The sequence below is a fragment of the Anguilla rostrata genome, chromosome 3 (genome assembly GCF_018555375.3).
Source record: "Anguilla rostrata isolate EN2019 chromosome 3, ASM1855537v3, whole genome shotgun sequence".
In the NCBI taxonomy this organism is placed as follows: Eukaryota; Metazoa; Chordata; class Actinopteri; order Anguilliformes; family Anguillidae; genus Anguilla; species Anguilla rostrata.
The window spans coordinates 63,438,371-63,466,046 of NC_057935.1; the positions used below are offsets into that span (position 1 = coordinate 63,438,371).

At 43.3% G+C, this 27,676-nt stretch overlaps 1 protein-coding gene across 11 annotated transcripts; it reads right to left on the minus strand.

Annotated features, from left to right (window-relative positions):
* Positions 1-10: 10 nt before the first annotated feature.
* On the minus strand, positions 11-27,284 carry bcorl1 (BCL6 corepressor-like 1). 11 transcript variants are annotated; one of them, XM_064329300.1, is made up of 16 exons: positions 15,763-16,033; positions 15,282-15,433; positions 14,827-14,862; positions 11,513-11,603; positions 8,559-11,135; positions 7,547-7,682; positions 6,952-7,362; positions 5,844-6,049; positions 5,274-5,540; positions 4,850-5,016; positions 4,138-4,283; positions 3,719-3,796; positions 3,050-3,206; positions 2,388-2,774; positions 2,158-2,216; positions 11-1,886 (listed from the first exon to the last, which is right to left on the minus strand). In XM_064329300.1, the coding sequence occupies exons 4-16, from the start codon at positions 11,516-11,518 to the stop codon at positions 1,552-1,554; spliced, it is 4,932 nt and encodes a 1,643-aa protein (XP_064185370.1). In that variant the 5' UTR covers positions 11,519-11,603; positions 14,827-14,862; positions 15,282-15,433; positions 15,763-16,033; the 3' UTR covers positions 11-1,551. The 11 variants fall into 11 exon arrangements, with proteins under 11 accessions (XP_064185370.1, XP_064185367.1, XP_064185368.1 ...); XM_064329297.1 differs by having other exon boundaries at positions 11,513-11,606; XM_064329298.1 differs by lacking the exon at positions 14,827-14,862.
* Between the last annotated feature and the right edge of the window lie 392 nt (positions 27,285-27,676).

Sequence of the window (27,676 nt, forward strand, 5' to 3'; positions counted from 1 at the left end):
GTTTAAAAAGTAATTTTATGGAGTTTAATAACATAACAAAAGGACACAAAGGAGCATTTTGATTTTAATATATAGAACCCAATAATTCTAAGGTCCTAAAATAGACACATTTTTAGACAGTTAGTAGGGCCCTGTTCTGTTTCCCCGATGTAAACAATTCTCAGTTCAGGTTCAGGTTCAGGTTCTAAATTGAACTGTAACTGAAATGTTTCTGATTACAGCATTGTTGACCAAATTAGTTGAACCATTATTAAATCAGTTTCTTACCTTTGCTAAACTTCAGCTAAGCATTTTAGCTCCCCCAAGATGGAGAACCCAGGTTTTAGGCCAGGATCACATCATTTAATCCCGTCTTATCTTCAGGAGAAAAAAAAAATCAAGCCCCATCCAGAGATCGTAGATAAACTTTGCTAAAACAAACCTACCCAGCTTAGCTCCAGGCTGCAGGGCTACAGGTCAGCAGTACTTAGCAGTAATTTACCAATGAATTAGGTATTGTGTACGGTATGATACATGTTGGAAAAAAATGACAAAACATTTTTTTAAACAAAGCAATTTATACAATACATTTTACAGAACACCTGAAGACCAGACTTCACAATCATGCTTTATTCTGATTTTTTTTAAATAAGGGTCAAATAAAAGGATTCCTTCTATTTTCGACAGGTCTCATGAACACTACATTGTCCAAAAGTCCTCCTTGGGGGTACAGCTGTACACCTCACAACTCCACCACAGGAAGAGGTACTAAAATGATCATTTACTATGTTGTTTTTCTTCATTTTAAATATCATCGGCGATTAAAACAAAACACTGATTGTCAACACAAAATATAGCTTAGCACCAGTACATTAAAACTGTACTTTTGCATATTAAAATACTGTATGCAAGGAGGGGAAAACAGTTATAATACACACACTTCAAATAAAGCACCAAACATTCAAAGTCCTATTAAATCATTTTTTTGCCAGGATAAGGAACAAGTTAATTATAATTATTATTATTGTTGTTATTATTATTAGTAGTGGTAATCAGACCCACCCACAAGCAGGGAGGGGGATGAAAAGCTTTCAGGGGCCCAATAGATAATAATAATAATAATAATAATAATAATAATAATAATAATAATAATAAAATTAAGCAAGGACACCAACTGACCATTTAAAAATAAAACACACATCGGCTTCCATCGGCCATGGCCAAAATCATTACGCCAGGACGGGTCAAGGTGATTGGAGGGTTCACACAAGGTCATTTGTTCTTCCCAGTCTAAGGTGCAGGGTGCAGCCATGTCACACCAGCATGCGAGGAACCCATCCCATCTGTACTTGGGGAACTGAAAGAACGTCAAGCATTTGCAAGGGTTTCCCACCGTTATACATGAGGGGGGGTGAATCACAGGAAGAACTTGACTGCATTAAGACAGTGCGATCAAGCCCTACATCTGCGCTAATCTATAAATGCTTATTGATCTACAGGCATATCATCTATTTGGGGGAGGGGCAGGAGTGGCCTTTCTTACAATAACTTAAATGCAGACACTGAAGGAGATCAGTGGGAAGCAGAACATTCATTTATAAAGAAAACCCTTTTTTGGTTATCAGTCAGAAAGAACCACTTTTGTCTCTTTTTTTTTTTTTTTTTTTTGAGATGCTTCTTCCAAAGTGGAATTAATACCATCACAGACTGGGCAAAAACACATACAACTTCAAACTGTACAGGAACGTGGTCTGTGAGCAAATACTGACCCAGTGACCTGAGGGGCGTGTGGTTGGCTACGGTGGGGGGCGGGGGGGGGTGTTCTTGAACATGGATTTCACTGGTTAGCAGAGAACCCATCTGGCCCAATGGCCCTCTGACCAGTTGGCTGAGCTTAAGCCTCTTAGCTGCACATAAGAGTTTACCAAGATAAAAGACTGGGATTATCTCTGAAAACATTCGGTTTTTCTCAAAAACAAACACCCACGAAAACCTTGTCATATCAACAGTACATTACAATATTATACATTACAGTCCAAAATGTGTTAACCCTGATGGCAAGATATACATATATAATAATTCTATATACATATAAGCATATAAAAAAGGTTTTAAAACATTTATTGGATACTGAAAAATACCTACAGGATTGAAACGTGAAAGTTCAACTGTCCCTACCACGAATTCTTCTCCACAGGATGGTAACGTAGCAGTCAGTCTCTAGCATTAAGTCTTCACTGCAAGGAGACCAAGATGTGTCATGTGACACATGCCACCCTGAACTAATATTCAGAAATGTACACGTCCAGAGGTTTGCATCTCCCTGCTAACGTGAAAAACACTGTCTGTATCTGTGCATCATTGTTGCCACGGCAGCACCTCAGCACACCAGACAGGCGATCTCTCACCTTTCCTCCTTTTTGTGTGATTTCTTACTCTTGGAGGACTGGGAACTGGAATCCGCTTTTGGGCAGATTAGGGTGGCTGTGGGAGGCTGGCACCCCAGGGGCCCGGGCGTGTCCGAAGACTCCGCCTCCAGGAAGTGCAGAGAGGAGCCCAGCAGCTCCTGCAGTTCCGTCACGCAACGCACCAGCTCCACCTGTCCGCCCGCGTCCTCGTCCTCCCCGGCCCGGGGGTCCTCCGGGGCCGGCGTCACCTGACTGATGGACACCTGCCTGCACAGCTCCGCCCACGAGATGCTCACCACTTCCAGGTGAGGGTACCGCGCCCGGAATATCCGAGCGGACATCTTGAGCCGCTTCAGGACGTCCGACAGCAGGAACCAATTGCAGAAGCTGCAAGAGGGCAAAGGAACAGATGCACAACAGCTGTGACTTAAAAACAACCCCTGCTTACTACAGCTACATTTTCACACTACACAGCCATTTGGGTCCTTTGGCATATGCAGCATCCTTTTAAATGAAGCACGTTTTAGGCATGAAGTAACTCTGAAGATGAGCTCATAATTCAGTTTCAGTATTCGACTTGGTTTACTTATCAATATTTTTCCAAGATAGTCAAGCTATTCAAGCTGTTGAAGATACAAACGTGTCACTAGCAACTCACTCACCCCTGTGACAGTGACACCTGGACGTGGTAACAGGGTAACAGGGGCTCTGAGGAAAACTCAAACAGGAAGCAGTCGTCCTCTGCTCTCGCCTCCTTCCGCCCCTCCTCCACCTCAGGGAACGAGAGCAGGAAGTCCCAGCATGCCTCCTGTCCGGCTTCTGAAAATAATTTTTCCGCTGTGAACACGATGGTTAATTTCCCCCTAACGCACACTACTCTAAAACAGGGGGAACCAACAATGTTCCTGAGAAATCTACCATCCTGTAGGTTTTCACTCAAACCCTAAAAAAAGCACACCTCTTTCAACAGCTAGAGATCTCGTTGAGCTGCTAATTCGTAGAATCAGGCGTTCCAAATTAGGGTAGAAGTGAAAACATGCGCGACGATAGATCTCCAGGAACAGAGTTGGCTGCCATTGCTCTAAAGGATCGAAACATCTGCTTACAACAGGTATAGCCCTCCCTCTAGTGGATGCTTTGTTTAGGTACAACCGTATCCCAATAGCAAACTGTCCTCAAAATGGACACGGATTAAGCAGACCGGCTTTATCACCTGACCTTGTAACTATAATTAAAGTCTTATTAGAGCATAAATAAATAAATAAGTAAATAAAAACAACGATGTTAATCTTTAAGGTGACATGACACACGATGTGGGATTTGCCTCTCACCAAACACAGCACTGCTGTAGAACTCCCAGTGCATGCTGGGATCCTGCCCGTTACGCCCTTCCAAATCCGCAAAGTATTCTGGAATGGAACAAAAAAAGGCAGATTCACCCTGAAATTCACTGACATTCCAAACAGCCCCAGGAACTCATTTAAGAAGAGATCAGAGTTTGGGTCGATTCAATTTAAATTCAGTTGTTTCTGAAAATTAATTGCTATCCAATGCATGTCTTGGAAAATGCCCAAAATGGCCTCTGATGATATTTTCAAATAATGAACTGAATTTCAATTCTCGAATGCTTCAACTGGCCAAATTCAAACAGAACGGACACCAGACTGGAGAGCGATTCGGAGCTTTGTACACAAACAGAAGGCCCGCCACTCGCAGGCTTCTGAAGCGATGCCTGAAGCCAGACGGTTACCGCTGAGGAAGGTCTTCATGCTGCTGCTCTGAGCGAGTTTGACGGCGGTCTGTCCGGAGTAGGTGGCCAGCGTAGGGTCCGCCCCTCGATTCAGCAGCATCCACACCGCGGGCAGGTTGTCGCTCGCCACCGCATCATGAATTGGCCTGCACAGGGACCTCAAACGTTAGGCACTTACAGCAATGCGTTATCAGGTAACAAATAATATGGCAAGCATTCATCAGGTGTCCATATCGCCTTCATAAAGGGTTAAAGGTCAGCGGTCAGGCAGTAATACATTTGCTTGCCGCTGATGTACTCCTGGGGTCTCAAATACAAACCCTGGAGGGGTTGCAGTGTCTCTTCGTTTCAGCACTTAAATTAATTTAAGTCACTAACTAAAGAACCCACACACCTTGTTTCCAAGGCCAAACTTGGCAGCTAATTAACAGTAAACCACAAAAACCATTTGCACTGCAATCCTGAAGTGTAAAAACCCTGTTAGAGACCTAATGTGACAAATAAAAGTGTCACTTAACAGTAAGGTAGCTTCTACGCTGTCTGTGTAATATTCTTCAAACATCCGCATCAAGCAGGTATGGCTGCGTAAACACCAGCAATTAGCATCAGTCAGTGAGTTCCATTTGTTGCACCTTAAGTATATACTCCTGAATATTGAAGAGGCAATGCTCTCATCCTTGCACGACCACCCCACCACCCCCCCCAGGCTCACCGTGTGCCGTCCTGTGCGCTGCAGTTGACGTCGGCTCCGTGCTCCAGCAGCACCTGAACGATCTGGGTCCAGCCTCTGGCACAGGCCTCGTGGAGCGCCGTGTAGCCCGCGTTGTCACGGCGATTCACCTCCCGCTCATCCTTCTCCAAACAGTACAGCACCACCTCCTACAGGATTGTGGGGGGAGGGGGGGGGGGTCAGGAGATCAAGGCTGTGTAAGTCAACACCACACTACAGGCAACATACAAGTGACTAACCCTCTCTGAGTGGAGAAGTCAGAGTTCAATTAAGTTCTCCTGCAAATGAGCGGATGAACGGCCTCAAGACGATCAGACAACCCGCAGACCTGCCCGTAAACACACCCCCGGCAGGGTGCGAGACGGGGGGGGGAGCCCTGTGCACAGGCGGAGGGGCGGAGCGTTACCTGGTAACCCAATCTGGCGGCTCTCTGAAGCAGGGTCTCGCCGGCGTTCTTATTGACGATGAGCCGTCGGACCTCCGGGGGGACGGGACGGCCGGGGGGAGACTCCGGGGTCCGGCCCCTCCCCACGCCGCCTCTCCTGGCCGCGGAGGGAGACGGACGTCCCCTGAGAGGGGTGGGAAGGTCAGGAGGCTTCTTCACAGGAGAGCTGCCGCTATCGGAGACCAGGGGGGCGGAGCGCTTTCCGGAGCTGCCGCGTTTGGGCTTGAACTGGAATTAAGAATTTTTTTTTTTTGACATGAAAGAAAAAAAAAAAAAAACGAATTAGCACGTGCTGGAGGTGTCACTGTAAGGACAGAGGTTCACAGTCAGTGAGCTCCTCACACAGAGAAGAGAAATATCTCGCTTCATTCCACAGGCCACACGAGGGCACTCTAAGCACGCTTTTGTGGTTTTTTTCCCGATTAAACGGATTACTCACCCACAAAACATTCGGGTGAGTCAGGATGATCGTCAGAATGCTCTCTGAAACGCCGGCATCCAGAAAAGAGCCATTTTGTGACTCTCCCTTACCTTCCTCTCCTCGGTGTCACACAGGTGCTTGCTTTTGAACTTCCTCTTCCCCGAGGGTTTGTCCTGGGGCTCGGGGGAGGCGGGACGTTCCGAGTGACGCGCCGAACCGGAGCGGGTCTGCAGGGGCCTCCTGGGGGTCCTGTCCGGGCTGGCACCCCGACACGTCAGCGTGGCACTGAGTCGCGGATACAACCCAATCCTCTGATCTACAAAACAAACAATAATAAAATCTTCATTATATTTATTATTACACTAAATAACTCATACAGTCACACAGTTACTGACTCAATAAATATACCCAGACACCTGTTACAGTAATAAGCCTGATACTTTATCTTGGCTGATGTGGAGTAAGCCAAGAAAAGAGAAGATGGATTACTGGCATGCAAATGATGTTTGGGAATGTCTTACGGAGATGAGTAATGCAATCAACACAAGACTGCACACTGGGAATGTGTGTACCATCAATGCTGAAACCAGCCAGTCTTCAGTAAGCAGTGCTAATCAAGGATCAGGTTTCCCCTGCCCACATCCTAACCTGGTCCATTATGAGCCAGCAGGCTAAATGAGCCCAGAGGAGCATTCCTACTCCTACACGTTTTATGAGTACGGTCCCAAGCTTCATCAGTTCAGCTTGTTCAGCATCCGTTCAATGTGGCCCAACCGTTAAAATATCATTTTTATTTTCAAGGTTATACAAATACTCAACTTACAGAAGTGCTCAAAAACTCCAACTGACAATCAGTGCTCATTCCAAAAAAAAAAACAAAAACAAAAACAAAAAAAAACACATGGACATTTCAGGTATGCCTTCATCAGCATGTGAGAGACACGCAAATCATCTGCTTACATTTAGCAGATGCTCATCGCCAGAGAAATATCTTTAAAATAAGATATACAATCAATTTATACAGACATAATTCAGGTTAAGTACCTTACTCAAGGCCACAACAGCAGTGCCCCCACCCGGGAATGGAACCTGCAATCTCTGATTTACGAGCCCAGGTCTCTATCTATTATTCTGCATGGCTGCCCATAAATCTTACGATTATAAATGGAAGTATGCCCATGAAATCCCCCCCCCCCCAGCAATTATTATTCAGGGTACCTGTCCCAGCCCGGGTTGCTGGTCGTGTCGCGACACACCTCCCTTCCTCTTCTCCAGCCTTGTCTCTCTCCATGATATACTCCCCATTCTGGTACTTCCTGTTCCTGCGTCGCTTCCTCTTCTTCCTCGGGCAGGCGTCTTCCTCAGCGACAGCGGGCGTGGGTTTTGCCGTCCCCACGCACCCTTGGTCAGGCAGCGGGTTGGTGCGTGGCCTGCCCCTCTTTCGCCGGACTTCGCCGGTTTGCGGGGCGGGAGGAGGGACCTTGGCGGCAGGGGGCAGATTCTTTTCCGCGGGCCGCCGCCCCCTCTTCTGCCTGGGTGGGCAGCTTGCCACGGGCCCCGCCTCCTTATTCAACCAGCCGGGGCTGCCTTGCAAAGCCGGAGCGTCCACCGCAGACCTGCCCTCATTACCTGTAGGAAGGAACAAATGTACCAGGACAGTCAGGACTCGTACCCAACCCAATCATTCCCATTAATGATTTCAGAACAGAACTGACTTGGTTTCATGACTGTTGTACTGAGTGAGCGCTAATTGTCCAAGGTGGGAGTCTAACCAAAAGCCCCAGGATTTCACACCTGAAGACACGTTTATTACCTGCTTTGATGTGAGGCGGCCGTGTGACATCAGTGAGGTTGCTCCATTCACTGCCCGTCTTCTCCCGCTCCTCGGTCGGTGGGGATGTAGCCACGTCCAGCTGGCCAGACTTCAGCACAGGTGCCCCTTGTTTCTTCTGCAACGATGCATAATAAAACTGAGCTAACAACACAGGTCACAAAACACTACAAAGTCTTTTCATCACAAAACTTTATTGACACAGTATAATTTTTTAATCGCAAAACTTTATTGACACAGTGTAATAAAAACTTTCCCTATACTCAAATGACTATTTTTTGAATATAGAACTAATTCTAAGCCTCCTTTCCTTTCTGCCCAGTTTTGAATGCCTAAGTGCATTTATCGATGCTCATTGCTGCGAGTTACTATTGATTTAACAGAGTACAGACAAGCATGTACTCTCCTCCGAATCACAGACATGATTCAGAGGAAGACACCTCATGTACAGCTTAATAGGCAAACCTGCAGGCACCAGACTGACCAGGAGGAATCACTATACCAACCTGTCCAACTGAAACTATCCCATCCCGGGGCAACACTAGGACCAACTGTGCATCTCCACAGTCGACCACAGCGAGCACTGGTACAGTCCAGATTCTAAACCAGAATGTGGGGCCCACTCATGCACTAGAACAGTGCGTTAACAGGATGAGCCACCAAACAACCCCTTCAAAGGGCAATTTTAGCTGGGAAAGAACTGCATGCTTTATGTGACAATTACATAAACATATAAAAGAACATGCAAACTGGTGATGAGAAATCATTCCATAAACACCCGTTCAATACTCAAGTCAATACTGCTGTTTCTGAATGGTTGGAAAGAAAATGGTTTCTTAAAATTCTCAATATGGATACAATTATTAGCCTTACTAGCCGCTGTATTCAAGTGTTTTTGTATCTTGTATGTTTGTTGAGATGAAAACTGACAAGAAACTGGCCAGCACCAGCAGATGACATGCAGTACACAAAAAAAAAAGAAAATAAGTCTTACTTTTCGGCGATGAGGCCACTCTGAAGTGCTGTCCTCCTTTTCGCGTGATCTCTTTAAGCTCCTCACCATCTTTTTTGAGGACACCACAGATGATTTGTCAGCCTTACTCTGACTGACTTTCTTGTATTTGTTAACAGTGACTCCACCTTTGGAAGGGGGTGTCTCTCTGGTTGCAGTCAATTCTTTCCCCTGTTCAGCCACATCTGGATTTGGACCCTTGAGGATGGATAAAGCCATTCCCTCCAGTTTCACACAAGGAGAGAGGGTCTCAGGCACCGGCTTCTCCTCATCCCTTCGCAATTTTGTTTTGACGCCGTTTTTGTCAACTTGACCACTACCACCCAGTAGTTGAGCTTGGGCAACAAGTTTTGAGCTACCAGAGCGTTCTTCACTTCCTCCGTTTTCCTCAATGCGTTTCTCAGTGCTCTTCTCTCTGGGCTCAGCGATGCTCCCATTTTCTTGTTTGCCGGAGTTCTTAGCAGGCATTCCCTCTGTGGAATCGGTCTTGACTTTTCCCTCTCTTCTCTTCACAGGCCTGAATGGTGGGAATCCACTGGACGGAGTATCCTGGGGTCTGAAATTCATGTTCGCTACCTCAGGCTTTCTCAGGCCGGCTGAGGCTGCATTACAACACCCTTCATCACCAAGCGCAGATGTCTCCAGTGCCTTCTGCTTCACTATGGACTCAAGATTTGAGAGAGGAGACTTTGTTTTCCCCCACTTTTTCTCAGCCATCTTGGATGGGCTTGGGTGACTGCTCTGAAACAGAGGGCCTTTGCAACCCACAGTCACCCGTAACTTGGGAGTCACCTGGATCATCTTCTGCTTGACTGTAGACCCTTGGTGGGGAAGAGGAACTGGCTGGTTCCGTGCAGGATTGTCAATGGTGGGAGAAAGTGTAACCATTCTTTTCCCACCACTGAGCTTACAGTGAGGATTCGAGCCAGGAGAGATGGACAAAACTGTAGTGATGCTATCTTTAGGTGTAGTAGGTGTACCAACCTGTGTTCTGGGTACACAGGCATTGTCGGAATACTTGGATCCAAGGGTGTGCTGGGCGTCCTTCACTACAGATGGTCCCTTCATAGCTCTAGAGACCTGCTGCTCCCCTTGGTCAATAATAGAAATAGTCACCTGTTTAGCAGTGCTCTGGAGATCTTCCACAAATGCACCTTTCCCATCCTTGCTGCGCAATGTGGAGGCTAATATGGGGCTGGCCACACCCACATAGGTGCCAGCTAAGTTGCTAGTGGAGCTGTTCGAACCTTTAGCCCAGGGCGTCGATGGTTTGTGGGCCTGATGATTCGGGAGTCGTGAGGCTTGCTTTGGAGGGGCGCCATTTCTCAGGGTTTCTGGGAAGATGGAGAGAGGACCTCCAAGCCCAAAAGTAGCAGGCACAGCCCTCTTTGGAGGGATGGGATCACCTCCCTTACCATCCTCTGAAAGGTGGCACTCTGCGGCTGAGGAGGCGTCTTGAGGTTCCTTCGTGGCTTTAGGACGTTTTGATTTTGACGACAAGTCAAGGGGCACATCCCTCACTTCAGTAACTGTATGTCCGTGCACAACAGCACATTGAGCCTTGAGTCTTGAGCACACTGCGGGTGCCTTGCCCATACCTTGGTGAGACGGGCTCTTCTCCAAGTGGTTCAGTAGCCTACTGTGTGTGGAGACAATGGCTGGAGGGGTGGGGGGAGACACTGAAACAGGGGGTGGAGGAGCAAGGCCCGACGTCAACTGCTTCAGTGGCCGAGCAGTGATGGGCGAGGCCACGGAATGCAGGGGTGAGCTGTGTTCTGCTCCCGCATTGGAATTCTTGCTGCCAGAGACAGGCCCATGCTTGTTTTTATGTGCTGCTGTTGAAGGCGGCCGGGCTTCGGGTGCAGGGGCTTTGGCCACAGAGAAGTGGTAAGGGTAGGTCTGGAGGTTTGGGGCAACGCCAGAGCTTGAAGTCTGTGGCCGGCACTCTACATGAAGCTGGCTGCCTGCGGTCTCCCTCAGAGCCGCAATCTGGCCCAAGCCAGGGGGCAGGGTGATCTTGCACAGCGGGGGGCTGAAGGTAGTGGATGGAAGGAAGGCGACTGGCTGGCCTGGTTTGAAAAGCGAAGAGCACTGGAAACCCGCCGGAAGGCTGATGACAGACTGGGCCTGCGAGTTTGTCCTCTTGCTTGGGGTCACGCCACCATGACTTGAGTTCGGGGGTGGTTTTTTGCTACACGTCCATTGCTGTGTGGGAAAACTTGGAGAGCCATCCACAGCAGGCTTGGGCACCTCTACGGTCTTGCGCAACGATGCAACGTTCACAGGGGCGGGGCCTATCAATAGGGCACCTTCATGCTGGGGACAAGAGGGAACTTCAGGACGGGGATTCAGACCACTGTCTTCTGAAGAAAAATCTGAAGCTTTGCAGTCCATTGCCGTTGCTATGGTGGTTTGCTGGCTGAGAGGCCCATCTCCCCTGAGTTCTGGGGGCAGTGTCTGGGGTGGGTTCCCCACCATGCTCACAGATGCCCTGTTCGGAGCACCAGTCTCTTTGATCACTGGGCTTCCATCCCCTACATTCATCGAAGTAGGATCCACCTGGATAACGACGGGGTTACAAAGCCCACATTCAGTGATCACACCAGTCTCCATGAGTCTCACACCATCTACACTCCCTCTCCACCTCAAAGCTCAATCGGCTCTTCCCCACATACAAACAAAATCCAGAACCTCAGTGAAGTCAAAATAATCAGGCATAGAGCGACTGGCCTTTAAGACTACATGTGGGACAAACACTGATAGCACACAGGCCTACCCATCAGAACGCCTTTCCTGGGACACCTATTAGTGGAGGAATTTCCCTCAAATAATCTTTCACTCTGCTCTTATGTGGACCTAAGATAACTAAATGAAAAGTAAGTGCTTTATTTGTAAGTACTATAAATCTCTACTGTGCTCAAGGAAGAACATGTTACCTGCATAAGAGTGCTGTTAACACAACATTCCTTAGGAGTCGCTGATCTCAGGCCTGTATTGGCGAATGCTTCTTCTGTACACGGAGCTGCACTGCTGAACACAGAAAGAACAAAAAAATAAATAAAAATGAGCGTACGTGTAACTACACTATAGTGGTGAAAGAATATCTTGTTGCGGCCATGTATTTTCTTTGCCCGCATATTTAGAATCACTATTCGTAGGCGCTTCCCACTGCTGCAATATCCTCAATCAATCTGTGAGCTTCAAAAACACACCTCTGCTGAAACACAGGTACCAGAGCCTATCGACCTAGTCTTAATTGAACTGCTCAGTTTTCCAGGTGGAAACCTAAACTGCAACAGTTTTTATGTGCGAGGACCTTTAATACAAAACCTCTATTTTGTATTAAACTGTACAGAACCAAATCTACCAGGTAAAGTGCTGCTATCGAGAAACACAACCATACAATAGCTACCCTCACCCAGTACCACACATCTAGGGTGAATTCTGAGCAATGTTTGGTAATGAAGCCAATTAAAAATAAAGTTGTAGTTAGATTACTGAATCCTTTTAGACAAACCTCACCATCCACAGGCACTGATGTTAACTGGATTGTGTACAATTTTTCCTACTGAATTAACCCATAATCTGGTTTGAATACATCTAAATATGAATATTCCCCTTAATGGAATATTCATTCCATTGCTGGTGGAGAAATAAGGGACCACACCACCAGCAATAAATACCTGTTACAATACATTGCCATATATTTATCATTATCATTAATGTACATCTATCCTTATATTCTGTCCTTTATTGTCTTAACACCAATGAAAAGCCAACAGTATCCATGACCAGAACACCCATAGCACTACACTGGACTACTGTGAGAATAACTGCATAGTTTTAGAACACTTGTCATAATATGAGGTGCTTGGATTTGTCTCTTTCTTAACAATTAGGGTAAATGTTCAGGGTGTGGGGTTGCAAGGAAACTTCCTGTGTGTAAGAGAAGCTTCCTCCCTTGAAATGTCTCAATTCAAATAACGTTTTAAAGTTTTTCTCCTAGAAAGGCAGGACCTCATTAAAAAGCGCAAATTTTGCACAGTTGGCATCAAGATAACAAATGAATTCTTATGAATTAGGCTTTGTATTTCACACAACCAACAGTATACAGTTGCAGAACAAAAAATAATTCGGCAAATAATCAAGGGTTACATTATTTTAGTTTGAAACTTAAAATTGACAGAACTTTTCAGTGTGAGTTCAAGGGTTTAGTTAATGGGTAGCTAGAATGGGATGAACAAGAGCAAGCAAAGATAAAACACTTTCAAGTCAGCAGTCACAATGACAAGGAGAAAACAGGAAAGAAGAAATACAGCATTGTTGTTTGCCACTCTTAACCCTTAGCATGTCCCATTACTCCTACCACCTCAGACAAAACAAGTCATGTATCAATGATCTCTCTATGACCTCTCATTATTCATGGTTAATGCTGCACAGGTGGATACAGACAGCCCTCACCCAATTATTCTGCCGTAGAGAAGTGGGGCTGAGGCCATGGCAGGCGGTTGGGGGGGGGGGGTGTTAATTTGGTCAAGAGAGTGATGCTTTCTTCCCTACATTGGTCATGGGCATAATGTTGCACGCTGTGGTAACAACCCCCCTTCCCCTAACAGTAACAGCCTCCCATGTGAGCCCACTGAATTCCAAAGGGGAATCCAACATTTTACTTGAGATTTGTTTCATTCGGCACAACTTCTGACTTCAACTTCTTTCACAAACAATATCTCCGCAGTCATCATCCATGTAAATCGCATGTGTGATGGATCTCAGTTCAGGTTTCTGCACAAAAATCCGAGTTAAAATGAAACGTCTGGTTGGCACTACAACCTCAAAGCGATCGCATAATGCAAAAAATGCAAGGTCGTCCTTTACATTCGCTACAAATATGACATGTCTCGCGCTGTTTCTATATAAAAAGCAGGCATCAAGCTACGACGCCGGACCTGATTAAACGTTACATACGTCGTCCATGCGTAAATAATAAAAGTTCAAAACGAATAGGCTGCATGCAGACCTATTCTGTAACGTTTTAAAATCCCAAAAGAGCATTTCTGCCCTTCTCTTGAATATCTTCAATAGTCAGGATGAGCATAACGTTGTTCAAGAAATACAATAACTCAATCACTAAACTAGCATTTTCGTTGACATCACAAGATGAGTACAATTATTTATATTCATACTTATCTAGACAATGTCAAGCCCAAGAGAAACTAACAGCTCCGCAACTCGCTCTATGGTGTCATCCAAACCAACATTTCAAAATATGACCTGGTTCACTACACAAACAAGACTGTCAACAAATTATTGGGAAAAAGACAATGAATACATAATTTAATATTTGTTCCAACGTTATGCTGCCATTAATATGATTTTCAGCTGCATATCCGTCGTCTCGCCTGGAAGAGACAGCTTTCCAATACGATGCTATAGCTAATTCTTCGGTTTGATGCGACTGTACGCAAAAGGATTAGGTAAACCACAGAGCAACGGACAAAAGTGTGTGTTCATTTTAAATCTACCTGGTGATGTTACACATTATGAAACAATACAGCAAAAAAATCAAGCATTCCCCCTCGGTAAGTAGGCTACGAGCGAGATCCCGTCTATCGTCGGCTGCGAAGCCTAGAACCAACATTAAGGCACGAGACGCATGCGAGTGGCAAGTAGTCTATGATGCTGAAAATGTTGTCGACTGCAGACGGTTCTGTTAATTTGCCCATATATTCTTGATAGTTTTGAGTTCTTATGGTAAGGTTATTTCTTCATATAACCTTAATCTCAAGTGGGGTATAAAAATCACCTGCTCGTCTTAGTTTGTTCATCACAATATGAAAGAACGGCAACCGATTCTCAGGTGATTCGCAATGTTTGGAATGGAAGACAATGCGAATGATTATTTCAAGAGGGATATATTATTTAATATTTTCAGATGGATGGAAGTCTATGCATAACCTATAACGTTTAAAACTAGACAGCTGTCAATGTTGTGTCTTTGCGAGGTCAAACGCGTAGTACGACAACAGTATACCCACTAGGCTACAAAAAAACACGTCGAGGCTGACATCGTGGACAGTTAGTCTATGCCACAAATAATTTCAAACTCCAATTATATAGGTCTATATTCCCCCAAAGTTATCTGGTTAAAGACCACGAGGTTGTATAGCAAAGCACAAACGGCGTTTTAAACATTTCATACTATGTGTTCGCAATTGCAGCCTTGGCTATTTGTAGAAGCAAATTAACTCACCACTAGTAAGAACAAATTGCACTTCTCACGAAATTCCTGGAAAAAAGTATTCAAACAGATAAAATCTTTAAGACACTTAATCCAACTTATTGCTAGATTGTGGGCTAACTGGCTAACGGTAGCCAGTACATGATGCGAAGGAAGGACAATGTTTGCTAACACTCTCCGTCCAGAACGTGTTCAAAATAACACAGGCGATATAGCTGCGCAGCAAAGTCTATCCTATCAGACTGAATACACATTGCTTGACACTGTTGGGAAAGGTATAAAATAGTCTAGGTAGCCTATCTCTGATCGCCTTTCGTGGCCCTTGTCGAACCGCGTCTAGGTTCAAAGATAAGATTAGACAGATCAGAACCGTTTTATTCGACTCCCATAACGTTACTAAATAATTCCCAAAATAATTATCAGACCCGACCCGATAGCCATGTCAAAATATATAAAGGATCACAAACCCGTTTGTATAGTGGACAAATTGAAAGAATGCATCAATGTACAAGTGAATTCCGTGTCTTTCGGTCCAAGTCCGTTGCAGTTCACTAATCTCGATCGTTTTCGGTTCTGAAAGTCCGGGGGGTTTCGTCAAGACAGTCCGTACCGTATCTCTCTGATGGGAGAGAGGCAGATGAGGAACTATTTCTATGGGGCTTGTAGTATTCTGCTGCCTATATCCCCACAATGGAAATATAAATAAGGGAGGAGTACGGACTGCAGCTACCAGCATGCACTGCCGGCCCCAGCCGCTCAAGGCGAAAGGGGATCGCAACGGTGCGCTAAACTGAAAAAGCTTAAGTAGCAAAGTGAAAATAGGAAATGCAATAATAAAGGCATTGTTTGTTATATCATTTATATGCGAGAAAGCGCCATACAATTAATAGGCTACAACAACAGACGCGTGTCCTGCGAGGTACAGTGGTAAAAGCATTAAAGTCTTACCGAAGTGGGGAAAGAAATGAGCTTGAAAAGGTGGCTATGTAGTTCTCACATTGCAGCGAAATTAACACGAGGAGCAGAGACCCTTGCGGGTGTGGAAAGATGTTTAAAAGAGACCCGCACTGGCATAATCAGCGCTGATAAGTGCTGGATTTAAATGGTATTTAAAATACGTATACATAAGTGAAAGGGAGACACGTGCTTCCCATTCACAATAACTTCCTTTTAATTTTACGATGTCCGCTTGGACCATGGTATCCGTATACCATGAGGAAGCACACCGAATGCGTTGACACACACCGAACTATATAACCAATACAGGCCTTTGTCACAATCTTATACACGCATATATATAACGATTAATCAGCACAAGCGCATGCACAAATGCGTGTTGTATTTGTGCACAAAGCAAGCTGATTTGACTCTGCGTTTTCATCCCATAATTTTCTCTGACCTGAAACGGATGCACTAGCTTCAAAGGCAGATGTCATTTTGTGTTAAATTACGTCATTAATTTTGTGAGTTTTCGTGTAGCGAAAAAAAAAATCCATAACCTGATTATTTTTTTATCATGCAGCTCCAATTACATTTATATTTTATTTGCTTTGCAGACATCCATTCCCTGGACAGCAAGCTGTAATAAACTCTGACCCCTGCATTATCTCCCTCTACCACCTCCCCCCACGTTTCCCCCTTGCCCTGTTAATACTGCTTCAATCCACAGCAACTCCAAAACCAGCTCACTTCCTTTTTGCCTGGCCTCTTTACCTCTCTCATCTTGACTTCTTTCAGTTTCCTTGATGACTGTGCTGTCTTACACTCACATATACACTCAATCTACTCTCTCTCTCCTCGTCCAGCCCATCTATTTTAACTTCTCTTCCACCTCTGATTGGTTCCATTTTACACTCAGCAAGAGTGAACTTATGTCCAAATAAAAAGACATGGGGAAAGCCCAAAGTCCACTAAAAAATGGCCTCATTTGCTCCCCTCCGAGGTCTTCAGCAAAAACAAACCTGCCATCACACAGAAGAATTCAGACTGCTGCTATTAAAACCTACAAGCCCCTTTCCATCCACCCACTGCTCCCCCCTCAAGCCCCATTCTAAACCACCATAATCATAATCTCTCATTACCCATTTCTTGACACTATATGAATATGTATGCATTATTTAAATTACCTCTGCTATTAAAGAGTGATTGTGATAGCACAGTAGGCACACACAACACATAGGCCACTGTCCAAAAGACATGTTTCACATGTATGACAATTTGATTCTGTAGATCCAGAAATCTTGGCACATACATGGACAGTTTCAATTCATGAGCTCTTGTGAACAGCAAACCTCAGTGAAGAGCTCCAGCCAACTCAAACTCAACCTTTCGATGTTAAATCTGTTCTATCTCCAGGTGGAATCCCTGCTAGGGTAGGCATCCAGGGTAAGCTCCATCGGGCCATCCCGGACCACCAAAACCTAAAAGCAATGTATACCGTCTCTAAACTGCAACTACCCTCAGCTGTTGCTGCCGTCCTTCATGGGAGGAAAGGATGACATCGGAATTACCGGAAAACTATATTTGTGTCCTTAAACACACTGTGAAAAGCAAGCTCGGTTGATGGTTTGGGCCACTGGTACAGTGTTTCTTTATTCATATAAAGAAACCCATAACCAAAGCAGATGAAATGCACTGCTTATGGCAACACTCATGGTATCTCCACATTCAATGCAGTCATAGCTAGAACTGACATAGATTTAACTTGATACATCATGTAGGAAAAAACTATTTTTTCCTTGGAAACTATGAAAGTGGCCTCTGATTTAGTAAATACTGAAGACTATTAAGTATCATACAAACATCTTTTGTTGCTATATTTCACATTCACAAATGGACGGTCAAAATTGCTTTAACCAGCCTTCTTACTGTCACACTTCTTTTTAGTTAATTGGTGTGTGTATGTGATGTTCACAGGATTCCAACAAAACTGCATATTCCTATATGCTCATTTATTAACCATATAAGCCAGGTCTCACAGTAATATATCTTTCTCCAATTATACATGAGCAGAAGCCTATGAAGATACGTACTTTTATATTGGAGCTGAGATACAAATGCACAGGCATGTAAAATTATGCTGTCATCCACCAACAACATCTAAACTCTGACCTCACTGCATAACAATAAAATGTCCAATGTTAATTCAACTCTTAACAGTTTATATGAGTTTTTAAGAGTCGAACAAGCACTATGTGTACACTGTAAAAGTTAATTTAACACTTAATATTTTACTGTGAGTCCTGTTAGTGAGTGTATGATGTTCATACACCTAATAACCAAACCAATTTAAAGGGGTGTTCTATAAAAATGACTTAAATATATGGTACGTAATACCATATATGTAACCTTTAATCTGTCTAGGTTTCCAATGGCAGATTTTTAAAAAAAAATTTTTAAGGCAGCTTTCTCAATGTTCACCCACAATTCTGGATTCGTATTACTTCAAAACTCATTAGTGAGAAAACGGTTGATACTATAGGGCCTAACTGGGTCCTCTTTCATTGGACCTACACTAAAATGAATTCCTGTTTTTCTATATCACCTCGAGTTTACCAGCCTGCATAGGCTACACGTAATAAACAAAGATAGACTAATCACTCTGTAATGTTTTATTTTAGACCAGGAATTCTGCATATAGGCTTTTGGTAGAAATCAATTTGGCATGATCATTAACAGCCACCAAGTTAACGACAGAGAATTGTAAGCTAGTCACCTGTAAATCAGAAACCCCAGAGCTATAGCACTAAGAACAAAAGTAACTGTCCCTCGCGCCATAATGTGGTTCAGTGTAGAGTCAGCTCCATCGACATAGTGCCTCCGTCGGTTGCATTATTTACAAACCCTTAATTATAACAGACAGTCCTCCGCGATGCTAATCGTAAACAGCAAGACTAGACGCGGATAACACGTGAATGCTGTAGGCTAGCATGCACCTTCGCTCGGTGCTGTTGAAGTAACCCCTCGCGAAGTGGAGGCAAAGCAGATTCAAGAGACTGAATGTGAGGTGTTGAAAACGCGTCTTCTGCAAGGTCAAGCCAGGTAGCGACATCAGTCTGTCGAAGCTTTACGAAGGCCCGGAAAAGCTTTGTCTTGCCTTCAGAAATAAAAGTCATAGACTCTTATTGAACCCATCAGACAAGCAGCTCCTCACATATTCCGTGGCAGATGTAAAAAAAAAATTTTTTTTTAAATGTTCCCATTTACATTGCACTGCTATAAATAGGCCTATATCTATGCTTTGAAATGTAACAACATAAAATGATATTTAAAATGAATGATTATGCAGATAATTAATATGCAGATATTGTCCAGTCTAGTTATAGCCTATACAGTGGCTCTTATGGGTCTGCGCTGTAGGCTAGTCTGCAACAAATTCATTTCCACTCTTAATGTGACAGGTAAAGGGAAACGCGGTCATGAAAATAAACAAAACTCAAACGATGACCTATTTCTTCATTATAGCCTACTCTCGAATAGGCTACAGCGCAGGGAGGCAACCCGTGGACGGTGTCGCCGATACAGCGGCAGACTGCTTTTAAACGTAGGCTACGAAATAACAGTGTCTTTCACCTACTGTATAAGAGGGAAAGAGTGAAAGAAACTAGAATGGTTCTGGTTAACAGCAGTGGGTTACGTGTTGTAGGCTATAGAACTATTTACAGTAGCCAACGTGTCAGATTGACATAGCTTACATTCTAATTTATTCACATTCATTAGAACCGAGAGCAGATGCAGAATAACAGTCCGCATTTAACAGAGCAAATAGCCTATACGAGAATACAACAATAGCTTTCAAACGAGTAACCTAGATGAACAGAGCGCGACAGCCCGCGATCTACACGTTGCAGGACTGCGCTGTCTAAAAAGCAAGACATAGCCTATCAAGAGAAATCCAGGAGATCGCAAGACGACAGGCTGAGCTCGGCAAGCGATCCTTGTAACGACCGGCCAGCGCAGAGCTTTTCCAGAAATCGACAACGATGGGACTCCGCAAAAAACAGTTCCAGTGATAACAGTCAGGCTTTTGTAGCGTATTCATTAGTAAAAAATAAGAATAGGCTTCGACATTCGGCTATTCTGAAATAGCACCATTTCAGAATATTTGAACGGGATAGCCTACATACCGTATATGTTTTGACAACACCTCAGCTCGCTAGAAAAAAAAAAAAGTATTTTGGGCCTATGATCGGATTCAGTTTTGCAGTGTAGCCTAACTTATTCTGACCGGGTGCGCTGTAGGCTAATACTTTGTAAGTTAGGGTAGGCTACTTTTATTCACCTGACTTCACTCAGGACAGTGGTCTCGGACTTGTTAGGCCTGTCGAACTGCAGAAGGTCATTAAAGTAGGATGAACTGTTTTGGGATAAGTAAAATACCGTAGCCTGTCATTAGCCCATAGTTGTCACCCCACCGGTGAAAAGAAAACCCACTGGAGAAAAATTAAATAAATCGAATGTTTCATATTGTCAAACGAGGGATCAGGCAATAAGCAGACAGCATAGGCTACAACCCCCAATTATGTAAGCATATTTTGTGACACAGGTAGGCTACCTCTATAATTAGGGTAAACATACATAACTAGACTAGCCTCTGCATACGCACTGACAGGTTACCAGGGTGAAACTCACAATGTCAAAATATGACAATATGACAAAAATACGAAAAACTTGGATACAGCACCACAGTTTGCACGTGTAACCTTCAGCATAGGCTTCTGTAGGTGTGTACTGCAATTTCCATTCATTCTAAACTCGTGAAAATAGCATAGTTAGCCTAATGGACTGAAATGGGATTAAATTCCAGAAATCGCTCACGCTGATCTTGACTCTTGAGTAGGTTCGTAAATGATCAAGTAACCGACACACAACTGGATACTTGTTATTGTCTAACCTACAAGTCTAATAACTGTAATGTATTAGATATAGTACATTAAAGCTAGCGTAAAGTTGAAAGAGTTTTACTGCCGCCCTCCATTGCGTTGCGAAATGCCCCTTTAATACCTCTCGCTCGCCAGCAGCGCCTTTGTTATTAGTAATGGCATGGTATCGCGCCGTCTTACCTTACGTCGCAAACTGTTAACATGCGGATTTACGTTTTGAGGTTCTGACCAAGATACCGGGAGACGAACGCAAGTTGTAAAACTTTTGCTTTCGCGTTTCGAATATGATTTAAAGAGAAATGAATCCAGGGTGAAATTTGGGCTTCTCCTCGCGATCTTCCATCATTGCCACTTTTCGACCGCAGCAGCTGGAGAGTGAATCGCGCACTGGGTCCTAAAGCCGGGCAATGTCTTATTTACAGGTGAATACATGCAGGTTGCATGTATGTCGATGGCGAAAACGAATGAGCGAATACTTAATTTCTGTTTTTTTTTTTTTACCTTTTCCTTTAACTAATCTTTAAAACTTCTAAACGTGAAACATCGAACGGGAATATACCTATAATTACAAAATACAATTATTGATTCAACTGTCAGCATGTAGTGGCCTAGTGACTGTTGGACGGCTTCGCATTAGATGGACAGCCTTGGATTCCCTCTCCTAACGGGATCTATGCTGTCTTTATGCACTCAGACTACTCTTCTAGAGGTCTTCCCCAGATGCTACAGATGTTTGGTAAACATGTGATGTGGCATTGGTCCACATGAAAATGTGTCCTGTAGCCCAGTCTAAGCATGCGCACCGCAATGTTGGGACTATTGGTCTGCTGGCACGGCTTCAAGTGCCTTAATTTGTGAAATGCTCTGCTCGAGCACTTCTAAGTGATTTGAGTCAATTCCAGGCTAGGCATGTTATTTCATATTGCTATTTGAAAGAAATTACCTTGTGATCTTTGACATTGTTTAGCCTAAAACATTATTACCAATCAATTACAAACACAAGAATAGCTGACACATGTACAGGCCAGGACTGTGCAAAATTCATAATTTTACAGTTTGCTCCCATTAAATTCATGAATTTGAATTACATTTCAATTACAATTCTATTCTTGACAAAACAAGAGAAGTTCATCTTAAATATAATTTACCACAAATACAAAAACTTCATTAATTTATTGAAATGATTCCCATCTATTCCCTTGTTTGGAATCATGAGTAATTTTATTTAGTAATTTATTTCAACCTTAGTACCTACTTAATTAACTAAATTAATGCTGTTTTAGACTATCAAGTTCTGGACCTACTGTACTGCAAATAAATTTATTTTCTATTTAAAGCCAAAATTCCATTCATTTCCTATTTAATTTTCACAGACAGTTAAGACATTGCTTATTTACACACTGAAAACATTGAATTCCTCTGGCATGGTATGTATTTTTTTCATCAGAATGAACATAATCTTAGTAGTCACAATAAAAACACTGATGAAATTAATGTTTTAGCAACATTTAATATGCTGTCTGTATAATAACATGAATAATGTACAAATCATATTAAGATATAAAGCCATACTGTAAAAAGCTCTACATAAAGTACTATAAATGACCAGAAGTATCTGGACACCCCTTGGTCTGGGGCTGTTTTTCATGGTTTGGGCTAGGCCCCTTAGTTCCAGTGAAGGCAAATTTTAAAGCAATGACATTCTAGACGATTCTGTGCTTCCAACTTTGTGGCAACAGTTTGGAGAAGGCCCTTTCCTGTTTCAGCATGACAGTGCCCCCTGGGCACACAGCGAGGTTCATATAGAAATGGTTTTGTCCAGATCAGTATGGAAGCACTTGACTGGCCTGCAGAGAGCCGTGACCTCAACTTCATCCAACACCTTTGGGATCAACTGGAAACCCAACTGCCAGCCAGGCCTAATCGCCCAATCAGTGTTCGACCTCACTAATGCTCTGGCTGAATAGAAGCAAATCCCTGCAGCAATACCCCAATATCTAGTTCAAAGACTTCCCAGAAGAGTGGAGGTTGTTATTGGAGCAAAGGGTGGATCAACTCCATATTAATGCTTAAAATTTTGAATGAGATGTTGGGTGTCAGGCATCCACATACTTGTAGTGTATCTATATGAATTTTAATTCTACTTCTTTTTATTCAAATTCAGATTGCAGTTCTGCATCCTGTCTGTTGCCTGAAATCAAATTCATTCCACAATAAAGAACTGATTTAAAGAGGCATTCACAATTATATTCTGAATGGTGCACAACCATCTGCTTGGCATTTTGTATTTTGGAAAGAAAGGTTATGATTATTGCCAACAATATATTACAATTGAGGTGATTAGCAAATCTAGATGAACTGAGACCAAGAAGATCAAGGGGAAGTAGACAAATATCTTGTGGTGTCAAGCAAAATAAACCATTGTAAAATTGCACCATAACTACAGGAAGAACTCAGTGCAGCTTGAGAGAAACCAGTAAAACAGCAACTATGATCTGCTGGTCTAAAAAATTGTGCATCTGCCTCTTCCCAATCTTTTTGATCCAGTGTTGATGATGCTTGACCCACTGGAGTCTTTTCTTCTTGTTAACAGCACATAGCAAGGGCTTTTTTTTTGCAGATGCACATCCTTTTAGACCAGCAGATCGTAGTTGCGGTTTCACTGTAGTCTGGGGAACTGGTTTCTCTCTAGTTAACTCAAATTCTTCCTTTAGTTGTAGTGCAGTTTCATGATGGTTTCTCTTGCTAGACAGCACAAGATATTTGTCTTCTACCTCTTCATGTTCCTAGTCTTCTCCTGTTAATATTACTGCCCATCAGCTGAATCCTTCTGAGTGTGTACTGAACACTGAACCTGGAAATCATAAGCTTCTTTGAAATTTCTCACTGGTAATAACCTTCTTGCCACAATATGTTTACTTGGACCTGCACATCTATGCCTAATTCCTTTGCCATATTTGCCAAACCCAGATTCGTCCGTCAGAGTGCCAGATAGTGAAGCGTGATTCATCACTCCAGAGAATGCGTTCCACTGCTCCACAATCTAATGGCGGTGTGCTTTACACCACTCCAGCCGATGCTCTGCCCTGTGCATGGTGATCTTAGGCTTGAGAGACTGCTTGGCTATGGAAACCCATTTCATGAAGCACTTGACGAACAGTTCTTGTGCTGACATTGTTTCCAGAGGTGGTTTGGGACTCTGTAGTGACTGTTGCAACCAAGGACACAAATTTTTATGCGCTACACGGTTCAGCAACGGTCTCGTTCTGTGAGCTTGTGTGGCCTACCGCCTTGCAGTTGAGCTGTTGTTGTTATTATACGATTCCACTTCATAAGAACAGCACTTACAGATGAATGGGGCAGCTCTAGCAGGGCAGAAATTTGACAAACTAACTTGTTGGAATGGTGGCATCCTATGACAGTGTCACATTGAAAGTTACTGAGCTCTTCAGTATGACCAATTCTACTGCCAGTGTTCGTAAATGGAAATTGAATGGCTGTATGCTTGATTTTATGCACCTGTTAGAAATGGATGTGGCTAAAATAGCCAAAACCACTAATAGGAAGGGGTGTCTACATGTCTACATGCTACTGAAAATGTAGTCTATATGTGTAGTCTATAAATGTAATCTATATTCTATAACAATCACAGGTATTAAACATTCTGGGGTGTAAACCCTAAGCCCAAAGTTTGTGTGAAGATATATACCCAATAATTAAATATTGCTTTAAAACTTACTGTGGTGAGGTCGTTCAGATAAGCTCTTAAAGAAAACCCTTGATGAAGGGAAAACTAATGATGACTTAATGCAAAAGGGGCATTGAAAGCACCACAAATATCACACAAACCACTATGGTCCATGGCCATCCAACCAAAAACAACTGTTGGCAGTACTGTAAGTAGTTGAGTTTTTAGCTTGCTACAGAAACTATTGAAATTCAAAAGTAAGAATCACTACATTTTGGAGCTTGTGGGTGAGTCTTCTGGTTAAGGGACTATTCTGTTGCATGTATGGAGTCTGTTGATGTTGTCTCAACATGAGGACCAAATAAGTGTCAATGCTACTAATGCAGGCCATCATGAGGCTGAATAATTAGAATAAATCAATCAGAGACATAGCCAACACATTCTGTGTGTCAACATCAACAGTTCGGTACATTGTTGGGAAGCAAGAATGCACTGGTGTGCTCAGAAATAGCAAATGACCTCATAGATCACAGAAGATGACTGTATTGGATGACTGAAGAATACTTTCAATTGTGAAGGGAAATCCCTTTACAATTGTGAAGAGAACCCCCATTTCAACTGTTAAACAGAACAATAACACTCTCCGGGTTGTACGCAGAGATGAGTACCATAAAGACTACCATAAAGAGAAGACTACACCAGCATAACTTCCAGTGGTTCACTACAAGACAAAAAAAACACTGGTAAACCTAGAGAACAGAGCGGCCAGGTAAGAATTTGCTAACGTAAAAAACTGTAGAGTTCTGGAACAGTCTTATGGACACATGAAATGACTGCTAACATGTACAAAAGTGATGGAAAGAGGAAAATGTGGAGAAAGAGAAGAACTTCTCATGATCCAAAGCATTCCCCCTCATCTGTGAAACATGGTGGAGGTAGTGTTATAACTTGCTTGGGCAGGACAATGACCTCAAACACACTGCTAAAGCAACAAATGAGTATTTCAGGGTCAAAAAGCGGCCTGTTCTATTGCTCCCCTAAACAGGGGGGCTATGTAGCCTATAAAAAAATGCTGCAATTCCTACACAGATCACTCGATGTGGTTGTAAATCCCCTCAAATTTAAGCTAACAGTGTGCACTTCAACTTGATATATATTGTTTTATTTCAAATCCAATGTGCTGGAGTATATACTGTCCCAATGCCTTGGCATTTAAGTTGCCGTAGGAGTTTAACGTTCTCGACTGCTCTCCCTCTTTGATAACAGGTGTCTAGGCTCACACTAGCCGACAATTAAGTCAGTTAATAGAACGTTACACGCTCTACCTTTTCGAAATGCAGGCACAGCCCGTTGTAATCCAGACCAGTTACGCGACTTTCCCAAACCCAGATATTTAACATTAAGAGCATTTGAGGGTCTTGCATAATCTTTTGAAATTCTCCTGCAGCCTTGCGAAACTTCCAGTTTTTCGAAATTCCTTACGGGTCCTTCAGAAACTTAACCTAAAGAGGGAGCCATCTGCTGCGAGTATAGACCTAATGTGTATTCACGGGGCTGCCATGAAAGCCCGTGCTGAAAGTATCCAGTGGAAATCCAAGGAATAATATGGATTTAAGAATTTGTTCATTTATTTCTGTGCTAATTTTACAAACGATAACCAAGGCAATTTTTTTTACACAGACCTAGGCCTGTATCTGATGCAGCTAGCATGTGGTGTGTCGTCCTTTTAGGTTTTCTTTCTTACATGGTCAGGAGGAACCTCAAACGTGTAGCCTTAATTCCAGTCTGTACATTTTCAATTTGCGTTTCAACGCTCTTGCAACGCTACAATGCAAAGCACATTCCATGCGTGACTATATTTTCTCCTTCTCTGGCTTTATTTTGTCAAGTTCTGTGGAAGGCTGGTCATTGATTTTCATAGGCTATTTATTAACGCCCGAGTCTCACATTGTTTTTGTAGCCTACAGTATATGGTGACAGCCATAGTAGTTCTTGGGTTATCTGGTACAGGCTTAGCCGACTGAAAAGCGTCGTCGTGATAAATAATTTTAAGCAACATATTAAACAACACAAAATATCAGTATCCACAACGCTATAATCTTAGCATATAAATGATATGCTAAGGTGTGGAAAATAAGAGCAGGGTGCCTGTTCCTGGAGATATGCCATCCTGTTTTCACTCAACCCTAACAAAGCACACTTGATTCGACGGCTAGAGATCTCGCTGAGCTGCTGATGAGCAGAAAGATGTGCCAAATTAGGGTTGAAATAAAAACCTCCATGACTGTAGCTCTCCAGGAATAGGCCTGGGTATCCCTGAATAAAAAGAAACCGAGCTGGCCCTGGCCTCCTCCACCTGTGCACAAATATAGGCTATGTTCGGAGGAGGCGACTCAGGCGAGGTGTCTGCTGTCGGCTGTAACACGGCAGTCGGTAGAAAGGCGTCTTTTCAGTACTGAATAATGTTAGCTGGTTGGTCTGATAGTCTTTGTAGTCCAGCAGCACTCGCGGGCGCGTTTCAGTCTCCATTTCACATTACCACTGCATGAAACGTGACAAATGTGGGCACATTCGGCGTTCGCAAGCAATCAGCTATTTTATTATCAAGAAAATCGTGTGAAATAGCGGCTGATGAAGTAGGCTATATCGCAATCAAATGCAATGTTTGTTAAAATGCGCACGTTGAAACTCTGAGCTAGCTATTTAAAATTGGAGGTTATTGTAGACATATAGAATAAAATGGCTTTACGGGCTCAATTTTATTTGTTTGCGAGTGATTTATTCAGAGCTAGCATTCCTACAGCGCCTGCAAGCGAGTTCTATAGCCAACTACAAACAGAAAGAGCGGATGTAAAACTTTACCTTTGGTTCGTTTGGCTCGTCATATTGTAGAACTAGCCAAATCGAATTGGGGATTACAGAATAGATATGCAGAATAGATTTTGAAGATTGGTTAATGGCTTTAGTGTTGCTTTTATACTTTCAGTGCAAAGTCGCAACGACCCAACTGTTTGCGCTGCAGCTCTTAACTATACTTTGCAGTAACCTACACAAGCGCCTTTTTCATTCTGGCTACTTGATAGCACGGGAATGGATATCCGACGTAGACAGAATATTGTTACTTACTAACCAGTAAGCTATAGGCCAAGTTACCTAAAAAAAAGTGAACCGTGTGTGTCCATTAAACCAGTAGCTAAGCTTAATTTGGATGTCGTGAATCGTCGCATATTATCCGGCCCATTGCAGTAGTTTACGGACAAGATTGTAATACGTGGTTCATCATGTTTGGTAG

Bases quoted from the DNA above. Each gene is read 5' to 3' on its own strand.
- bcorl1 (XM_064329293.1), bottom strand. From the start codon at position 27,269: ATGACGAGCCAAACGAACCAAAG. The intron at 11,607-27,246 runs GTAAAGTTTTAC...TTCTGTGTTCAG, and splicing joins ACGAGCCAAACGAACCAAAG to CAGTGCAGCTCCGTGTACAG. The intron at 3,797-4,137 runs GTAACCGTCTGG...GTTCCATTCCAG, and splicing joins CATGAAGACCTTCCTCAGCG to AATACTTTGCGGATTTGGAA.